Source organism: Corticium candelabrum, chromosome 5 (assembly GCF_963422355.1).
Source record: "Corticium candelabrum chromosome 5, ooCorCand1.1, whole genome shotgun sequence".
Classification (NCBI taxonomy): domain Eukaryota; kingdom Metazoa; phylum Porifera; class Homoscleromorpha; order Homosclerophorida; family Plakinidae; genus Corticium; species Corticium candelabrum.
This window is the reverse complement of record NC_085089.1, coordinates 8,476,314-8,486,313: the sequence shown is the minus strand read 5'-3', so window position 1 is coordinate 8,486,313 and position 10,000 is coordinate 8,476,314. Positions and strand designations below refer to the sequence as shown.

The window sequence follows — 10,000 nt, the reverse complement described above, 5'->3', positions numbered from 1 at the left end:
ACACGCACACACACACACACACACACACACATACACACCACACACACACACACACACACACACACACACACACACACACACACACACACCACACACACACACACACACACACACACACACGCCACACACACACACACACACACACACACACTCACACACACACACACACACACACACACACACACACACACACACACACTCACACACACACACACCATATTATGTACTAGCAAACAGACAGAACATACGGACAGACACAGAGTGACACACAAGTGGACACACAATGAACATGCTAACAACAAGCAGGCAGAATAACCATTACCAGGTAGAAAGCAAACAAATGAGTCCAAGTAGACTGATTATACAAAATTGTTATGAGACCCATTAACAGTAGTATTTATTTATAGAAATCGCATCTAAATCATGTTATTGCCGTGTTCGAGCGTCTCGGATATGACACATCAGCTAAGAAGGAAGACAACTGGGATGTAATGTGGTCTCACGAATATCCATTTGGTCAGTTAGGTGGACTGCTGTCAGAGATGAAAGCAACCCAGAAAGTAAGCTGAACAAAACGTGTGGGATCCTAATGAATGAGGTTGTCAAGATGTGATTAGGTTAATCACTGGCCGGGATCTGGGTATCTTACTATGAAGGGTAATCTAGCGACATCGAAGTTGAAGTCAACACCGCTGGGATTTAGAATACCGAAGGAGATAAAGGAATTTAGAGCAGAGGTTAACAGTCTGTCTGTCTGGCTGTTTGTTGTCTGTCTGTCTGTCTGTCTGTCTTTGTCTGCCAGATTTTTGTGCTCAAGTGTACATACTGACAGTTTGATCTGTAGGCTAAAAATCATCCTGACAAATTGTGGGTACAAAAGAGTAATAATCACCGAGGAGTGAGGATAAAGAAAATTGAAGGTTTAATAGTTGATTCTAATTGCACAATGTGCAAATCATTTCAACTCTTAAAATCACTGGTATAGAGATGTATCTGTTGGATGTCCCATATGATGCCGGTGTATTCGTTCAAGAGTTTGTCTCTAATCCACTACTAATAGATGGAAGGTAAGCAATACATGTAAAGCAGAGACTCACTGGTAGAAGATAAAATTTAATGTCAAGAGTAAAACCAGATATAGCATGATACTGTGAGCCAATGGGCTATCGTATGACATCAGAATAGAGAAATGTGGCACACACAAGGAAACATATAAATCATGAGCAGCGATCATCTTGCTGTAGGAAATTTGATATTGGCATTTACACAGTCATCACATCTATTGATCCCCTACGAGTCTACATATATGAAGATGAATTCCTACTGAGGTATGCAAGAAAGACACATTATATGCTTGACATCTGCTTGTCAATCTATAATAATAAAGTAACATTCTGTATTGTTTATAGGTTTTGTAGTCAGCCCTACCATCCTCTAGATGTCATTGAAGTAACCAAGTATGTTGTGACAGATGACTACACGCCAACATGGCAGGTTAGGCTCTTGGATAATTAGAAAATAGAAATTAGTCAAAGGACAGGACAGAAATGAGGCAAAGGACTAACAATTCGGATACTTAATAGCATAACAGATGCAACCTCAGTAATTTTCATATGTTCATTTTAAATAAAAAATTATTTTTAATCACCTAAATTGATTTATAAAATTTTAGTTATTAGTCAAGTATTCACTATTTATTATAAAAATTTAACGAATGTTTTTGCAGATACAATCTCTTGTTTCCTTGTACAATGACTATCACTACAGTCATAAACAGGCACTCTTTACATATATGAGAAAGCACGGTGAGCGACTATTAACTAAGCAGAAAAAATGATACGTTGATGACTTATTTTGAATACCAACAGGACATGATCCCGACAAGGTGTGGACTGCAGTAAAAGAGTCTATCAGAGAGGTAAGGACTACAACTGAACTAAAACGTTCAGCACCATCAGGAATTTCGACCTAATCAATCACTTTCATGACTACACTGGCAAACAAGCAGTCACATGCAATTTTAGGTTGACCATTTGCTGACTATTAGTAGTGTCTGCTTGTATCTTCCTGGTACTTTCGTTTAATAATTAATTTGATATAGACCCTTCACAGCCAGTGTGGACAGTCGTAAAGAATTGTATGTAGACTAACCTGTCAAATGCAGGTGGTGGCCTTGACCAGACTGGCTGTTGCCATGCTTTTTAATTCATTACGGATTTGCCAATGTGTGAACATAATGAATAAACAAAGAATGAAGTTCACTGAACGCCACATTAGTCACAACTAATGTGCACAACTGTAACACACAGCTGCCATGCTTGCTGAAGTAGCACGTATGTGACCTGTAATGTCATCCTCTTTAAATACACTGGTATGTCTTCCACATTGCAAATCCATCTCGTACTCAACAGGCATCTATCTTTATCTGGTTGCCATCACCACAGAGTATTGACTATGATGCATTTGACCTGCTGCCCTGCTTTTATAGGCAATTGTTTCTAAAGAACCTGATTTCAAGAAGTCTCTTCAGCATTTCACATCCAACAGGTAACACCAAGAAATCATTGTGATTCTCGATGCAAACAAGACCGACTGTTTCAATAGAAACAAACTGCACACAATCTGACAGCTAGTGTTTCAATCTGTGTCTTATTTAGGAATTTCTTTGAGTTGGTTCGATTTGACTTTGTAATTGATGAAAACCTGAAGATATGGTTAATGGAGGTATACAATTGTACATAGACTGCCTTCTCTGCATACACAAGAATGCTTGTTGTGATCATCCAGGTCAACATGTCACCAAACCTTTCATCCGAGCATTTTCCTCCCAACAAGTGGATGTACGAACAGGTAAATTAGCACATCAACCAGACATACTGCACCACTGAATCTAGCCTTGTCCCCAGGCGTTCGCCTCGCTCCTCTGTGCAGTGCTCGCACGTCACGTGACTAGCCTGGGGACAAGGCTAACTGAATCCTTGTGTCGTTGACAAGCAACGATCCCCTTGTACAGACGCACCATACAGTGTCGAATTAGGTCACAAATACATCATACTGCTGCTATGTCTTGTTGTCTCATGCTTTCTGTGCACAGAGCCATAGCATGGAAGCTTGCCAAATATTTGGATCAATAAATAGATGTTTATTCAAATCATGACCCTCAATTGTTGTCTGGAAGTAGCTGGCAAACGGCATATTGCCAATAGCTCATGTAGATGTGCCACAATATGCTTATTTCCTGTTGGTCATAATACATGTATAATGTCCTTTGTTCTTCGTCTGTTAGGTTATATACAACAGTCTGCGTCTAGTTGGTGTTGGCAGAATGACACACTCGAATATCCCTGATGTGTACGTTGTGATTCAATTTCGTCTTCTGACCAACTGTAGACTTAGTGTCATTTCAATTACAGAAGTCGTGATGAGAAGGAAATGAGGGTCAATTCACGTGACATTCAGATAGCACCAGAACACTGCACAGCAGATGGCTGTACCAAACTAGACGACTGCAAGAAGCTTGTACACACACACAGACTGCACACTATTGCTACTCAAGGTCAACGTCTTGCTGTGTTTGCATAGATATGCAAGATGTGCCAACTGTGTAGAACAGCCTCGTTGTCAAACACACTGAAGGATGCTTTCCTGGAGCATGTCAACAGAGGAAACTTTAGACGAGTCCTCCCTCATCCTTTGGTATGTAGCAGCTATAACTAGTGCTGTGATTTTAGCAAGCTACCAACCTGTGGATTATGCACACTGTGACCCACCCCATTCAGTTTCACAAATTTTCATGAACTACTGTATGCAGACATCATGAATTTCCGTATGCAGACAGACAGACAGACAGACAAACAGACAGACAGACATACAGACAGACATACAGACAGACAGACAAACAGATGGACAGACAAACAGACGGACAGACAGACAGACAGACTGCTATGAAACTGTAATAAAGTTGTGAAGTAGCAAATTAGGTGCTAGTCATATACAATTAGGATTACAAAATAATCAAACATTGCCCTCTTACCTTGTCTTTGCATCACTTCAAGCACCTCAAATCCTCTCATCCACTATCGTGTCAGATTTCAAATTCTCAATACTGCCACGTTCACTCCTGCACCTAAACAACACCAGAACCTCTAAAAACATCCAACAGTAAATGTCACCCCTTGCACTTTAGTTTTACATCATCATTTTAATATGTCTGCAACTATCATTAGTGTTTCTCTGTTTAGGACACAACTCCAAGTAGCATGGACGCTAAAGAAGATGAGCAGTTGTCTGAGAACAATAAGTTGATGGTAATGTGGTTTAGAGCAAAATGTCGATTGGATGTATCATGGTGCCATTAGCAAGTGTATATTCCAATACTTTATTCCTTCTGTAAACCCTATGGTGTTTTACACTGCTGGCCAGCAACAGATAATCATAAATGTTTTAACTGAACTGCTAGTCTCTCCATGCCAAGATAACTATCCAATCATCTAGTTTAGATATCTCTGTACTACATATAAGACTGATTTCTCCAAAAATACCAAAAGCTTCTTTGTACAGCATATTACAGTACTATGATGGACCAAATGTATCCATGAGACTTTCCAATGTTGCCTGGTCTCTTGGAGGTAAATGACGTGCCTGATCCAAGAGAATTTGCCCCATGTGATGAAATACAATGTGGATGAGTTTGGATGCCGCAAGTCGTGATTCGTTCGTCATCAATGATGGACTCTTTCCACCCTGTGTACTTGAAATGAGATGCCAAATCACAGGCAAGACATGACGAGCTACTAGTTTCCGATGACGAGTGTAGACCGTGTCAACCAGAGTTGCCAGTTTGTCTGTCATAAATGGTTTGGCTTTGACACTACCAAACTGAATGACACTTGAGAAAGGTTGTACAAGAATTGAGTTGTCCACGATATCTATAATATGATCAATAATACTTACACCAGACTGTTGGATGTTTGGATTCTTTGATGCCAAGGTGCACGACAAAGCTGGAATAAGAATACTGATGACTGAGTCCAGATAGGGAGTTATGTTTGGAAGCATCACTTCAAAGCACTGCAATGCATACGTATTGACCTTGCTGTTTGAATCAGTGAGCCGAGGAACAAGTTGGTCAAATATTTTAACAATGTTGGAGCCCACAAGAGCAGGTGATGAGATGGTGAGTTGCATTAATTCTGTGATGGCCTCGTATCTCTCTCGCCACTCAACAGATGCAAGTCCTTTTAGCACAGATATTGGGAATGTTTGCAGGTGATTGTCATGATTCTGAGGCACCACACTTTTCCCAGACAATCCCTCTATGTCTGAAGCAAGAGACGTTCTGCGTGGAGGCACATTCCGTGATCCTTTCTCTGATGCTTTTGATGCTCCACTTGATGCTCGACTAGCTACATTCGAAAGGCTTCTTTTGCGTTGAGCAGATGACTTGTTAGTTGGCAATTCGCCCAATCCTTTTGTCCTCAAACCTTCAACAACACCCAGCAGCTGCCTTTGTAGCTTGTCTGACAATAATTTAGGTCCCAACCGTTCAACATCTGCATAATCTGCCAGAACATGAATGATAGCTCGACCATAATATCGTGCTTCTGGAGACCCATCCATGGTAAACTGGACTGCAGCAGGTAGAATGCGTTCCAGCATTTCTTTACTGTTTCGAACCACTTGCTCACAGCCAGTGAGCTCTATTAACCCATACATCATTTGTGCAGTTGTCTTCCTTACAGCCATATTGCGATGAGAGACTCCGTATGCTGTCATGGCAAGAACAGCACGACTTGGTGTCACGTTATGCACCATATCACTTAGTGCTTTGTCTGCATCTTGTCGAATGAACACACTTGGCTCACCCCCCTTGTCGAGGAGAACTTTCACTGTCATATCCAAGTCTAAGTCCATGCCTTTACCGAGTGAACTATAGAGCTGTCCAAGACACTGAATTGCTGCTCGTGACACTTGGCTCCTCAAATTCTTCACTTCTCTTACAACAGCAAATATAACATGTTTTAGCTGTGGCAACAATGTGTCAGCATGATGTTCTGTTAGCTTTTGTAATACATTCAATCCCTTGCATTTCACTTCCCAGTCGTCAGATGCCAGGTAGCGAAGACCGTCCCTCAAAGCAATATCTGGGTTGATAACTGATTGAGATTCCGTCATAACAGGGTCTTGGATTGATAATCTCACATCTGAAAGAGGCGAAACAGCACTAGAATCCTCACACTCTTCACTGCGGGGTTCTTTACGACGAACATTTCGGGGTGGCTTGTCCCTGCTGTTCAATCTCTTTGTCACACTGTCAGAAAACTTGTGAATAGCAACATCAGCTCCTTGATTCTGAATTTCAGGCGATGATGACTGGCGTGTAGGATACATTTCAACTGGACTTACTGCCGTATGTTGTGCCACAGCAGCTGTCGATCTTCTAGAGATATCTACACTGTCAACATCTTTCTTCAAATTTTCTATGCTTGGTTGTCGTTTCATGGCATTTTGTCCTTTTATTTGAACTCCATGACCCACTACAGCACCATCAAAATTTGTCGACTGCACCACATTGTCAAGTTTGTTTGTTTCACTTTGTAAAGTCTTCGCTGATCTTTTCTCTTTGCCCCTGGAGTTTATACGATTAGCAGTACTTGCTGCCAACACCGGCTTGCAGTCTACACGTTCCAGACTTCCTAAACTATGTAGCTCCTCCAATTCTTGCTTGGTTTCATTTTCCTTAAAATCCTTCTCACTCTCTCTAGTGGTACTGGACAGCACATCTCTGTTATGTTGGTAATCCAAAGTCTGCTTTGAATCGGTTGGAACTGTTTGTGTAGGTACCAACTGCACAGAATTTACGATACTACCTCTCACCTTCGCACTCTCACTGACTTGCTTTTTTGCGATCAAATCTAAACTCCCATGTCCAGGTCTGTTATGTACCATTACATGGTCACGCAAATCAACGAATGTCTCCTTTCTCATTTGTGAATCTGTACTACCACTAATCAATCCACTCACAGGCTCCGCCTGGTGGTGCTGATTTTGGTGTGATTGTACTGGTTGTTGGTTTCCTTTCTCTGAGCTCTGAACACTTCTCATGTTTGCCTCTAGTCGCACTTCACTAGTGACAGCTTCTTTAAGTACTGATATTCTCTGCTTTTCAACCTTGTTGTCTACCTCTGCACCAACAACAGAGACATTACCTACACTCTCTATACTTACTCTGCCTTCAGATTGACGTGGCATTGCTATCTCACCATCTGGTGAACTGTTAAAAAACAATCCATCAGGTTCAGTTTTGCCACCCTTGTTTGCTATTACAACTTGATTTCCATGTAAACTCTTGGCTGCAACTACTGATGCTTCATTTGAGTGGTTAGTATCAACTGAAGCCTGCTGTCCCAAGTTAGAAAGAGTTTTGGTACTTTGTCTACCAGTTACTTCTGAAACCGAGTCCATCTCACAGCTACTCACAGCTACTTTTAGTTGATGAAAATTCATCACTAGAGGCAGTACTATTACAGTCGTTCTCCACAGCAGTACCAAATGGAGGAGGTGCACGTTTTGGCAACAAGATGCCAGCATTTGGTTGATCTATATTTGCTTCATACTTTGAGCTGTTGCTCTTCTCATGTGGTACTCTTGATAATGGAAAAACAGCAGCCATTCCAACATTAGAACGCTTTCGTTTGTTAAGTACTGATTTCTGTTGTACTTCACTACTGTCACTTGTTACCAAACCACTTTCAAGGTTCTTTGTGTCCTTGTAGTCATCACCTTTATGTGAAGTGCCACGTAAACTTTGACGTGAAGACTGCTTTAGTTCTTCGGCCTTCTTCTTCACACTCTCTGCAAGCACAGGTTCCTTTACCATTTTCCCTATCTCTTCTTTCTCATGGTTTAGTACTGGTCCCATGTGATCTGTAGTTCTTAAACTCTTCCTGACATACGGGAAAGACTGCTCAGATAAGTGTTGATCACTTCCTTTCCCAGTCCTTTCACTTGTATTTTCTTCATATCCATGTCTTTCACTTTGCTTCACATGTAGTTTACCAGTCCGTTGGCTGGATGACTGCTCCAACACTTTCTTCCGCAAACTTTGAGAGAAAGGTGGAACGCCATGAGAACTATCAAGTCTCTTCTCTGGTGTCTCACTTCTGGTTTCTCTTGATCGCAGAGATTCGTCAGTTGCTGGATCATGTCTTGTCAACACAACATTTGCTGGTTCAGTGACCCTTCTGTTCATTTTGACTGGTCCAGGCAAATGAGACGTCAGCTCTTTCTGTCTTACTTTATCATGATCTCTGCTCAATTTCTTGTTCATCGGTGTTCTTACAGTTCTTGCTATCACTGGCTTCTGATACACGACATTTCCTGAAACATCTCGTTCAACATCAAATTTCGGTTTTCTATCAACATCTTGCTCTATATCTCTCTTCGACTTGTCCACAATTAAATCAGAATGTAACAGCTCATCACCATCACTAGATGGACTTGACAGAGACTCATTCTCTTCTGTCACGTTCTTATATCGTTGAATCCGTTTATCTTCATCAGATGGTGACTGACTGCCACTTTTCACTCGTTTCGGTGTTGAAATTTCATCCTGTTTCTTTTTCTTTGATCCAGGCCGTGCCAATGCCTTTTTTAACAGCATGGGATTAACATTGCGTTGAGAATCTGCACTCATCTGTTCTTCTCTCCCATGTGAAGATCCCCCCAATACCTTCTGTCGAGGCCATGTGAGAGAGAGACTCCTGGTATCACCCAGCAACAGCTGCTTCTCACGCCCCTTCAGTGATGAAAGCAATGGAGTTGCTGATGGAACTGTGGTAATTGGTATTAACCCAGATGGGAGAGGTGGCTTGTCTTCACCAGTTCGATGAGACTGAATTCGCTGCTTTCCAGGATTAGCTACTAGAGGACTCAAGTCACGGCCTGCACGAATACTAGAACTGCTTTGTAACGAAACAGCGCTGGTTACTGCACTGTCTGTTAAAGTGGCAGTTGACCTCTTCAGTTTATTAATGTGTAATTCAGCATATGAACCAGGAGATGCCGATCCTACTGCACCATTCAGAGTAATTTTGGATACCTCATCTGTCTGCTCTTTACAGTTCCAGGAATTCTTTGGTTTTATGGGAGGTGCAGGTGAAAGGGTTGCAGTCTCTTTCCATTTTTCCTTCGCCGATCTACTTCTTGGATACTTTCCTTCCTTTGAACCATCTGGTTCCCATGGCAACCGGTTCTTTCCAGCACTGCGACGAGGCGTAGGTCCTGCTGAAACGGGATTCATACTGGGTAACCTTGTGGGCGTTGAGATTGCCGACACGTTACAATCAGACCTGTCAGCATTGGTCAGTGCACCAAATGGGGTTGCTGTTCCTGGAGCTGCAAGTACCCAGTCAACATCAGGTCCCGATACTGATGGACGATGACTAGCTACAGAAGTAGCAGACGAAATAGGAAGAGGATTAGCATGCTCTACTAACCCTTGCGCATTGATTCTAGGCAACTGACGACGAGCCAAACGAGCCTTCACTGCGAGCATAACTCCCGGATGATCACCACTTGCACTCATCTGGTGACCATATGCTTGTTCAATCTATTATACAGAAATTCTGTTAGAGCACAGAATACGAGTTGCACAAGATCAAGCTACACAAATATGACACTAAACACAAAACTAAAAATGTATAAACTCATTCACACCAACAGCTTTACTCGTATAAAGATACCATAGGCATAGTGCATTGCAATTAGCTACTGTAATCAATGCTCTTCCATCTGTTCTTGATATTTTGAATGAGCAACATTCACTTTCACTTGCTACTTGAGAATACTAACACCCACTACAGCGGTGTTCCCAAGATTTGTAAGGCAGGGCGGAAATTGTTATAACCACGCCCACTCTACATTTTTGGCCCTGCCCATTTCAATGGTGCCACCCCCACAAAAGCTTTGATACACTGAGATGCCACAAAACTGTTGTCAT

The 10,000-nt window shown here is 41.8% G+C and overlaps 2 protein-coding genes across 3 annotated transcripts in view; one reads left to right on the top strand and one right to left on the bottom strand.

Annotated features, from left to right (window-relative positions):
* Positions 1-4,361, top strand: part of LOC134180588 (probable tubulin polyglutamylase ttll-15) — a 5,383-nt gene extending 1,022 nt beyond the window's left edge. For both annotated transcript variants that reach the window (XM_062647770.1, XM_062647769.1), the window contains 15 exons: positions 408-560; positions 618-737; positions 845-920; positions 986-1,067; positions 1,245-1,328; positions 1,410-1,494; positions 1,727-1,805; positions 1,869-1,918; positions 2,489-2,547; positions 2,658-2,724; positions 2,788-2,850; positions 3,287-3,351; positions 3,414-3,519; positions 3,583-3,696; positions 4,242-4,361. In XM_062647770.1, coding sequence (XP_062503754.1) covers positions 408-560; positions 618-737; positions 845-920; positions 986-1,067; positions 1,245-1,328; positions 1,410-1,494; positions 1,727-1,805; positions 1,869-1,918; positions 2,489-2,547; positions 2,658-2,724; positions 2,788-2,850; positions 3,287-3,351; positions 3,414-3,519; positions 3,583-3,696; positions 4,242-4,358 — 1,320 coding nt within the window. In that variant the 3' untranslated portion in view covers positions 4,359-4,361. The remainder of the gene's footprint in view (positions 1-407; positions 561-617; positions 738-844; positions 921-985; positions 1,068-1,244; positions 1,329-1,409; positions 1,495-1,726; positions 1,806-1,868; positions 1,919-2,488; positions 2,548-2,657; positions 2,725-2,787; positions 2,851-3,286; positions 3,352-3,413; positions 3,520-3,582; positions 3,697-4,241) is intronic.
* A 12-nt stretch (positions 4,362-4,373) lies between these two features.
* LOC134180590 (TOG array regulator of axonemal microtubules protein 1-like) overlaps positions 4,374-10,000 on the bottom strand; it is a 13,837-nt gene continuing 8,210 nt past the window's right edge. Inside the window, 2 exon segments of the mRNA XM_062647772.1 lie at positions 4,374-7,475; positions 7,477-9,610. Coding sequence (XP_062503756.1) covers positions 4,573-7,475; positions 7,477-9,610 — 5,037 coding nt within the window. The 3' untranslated portion in view covers positions 4,374-4,572.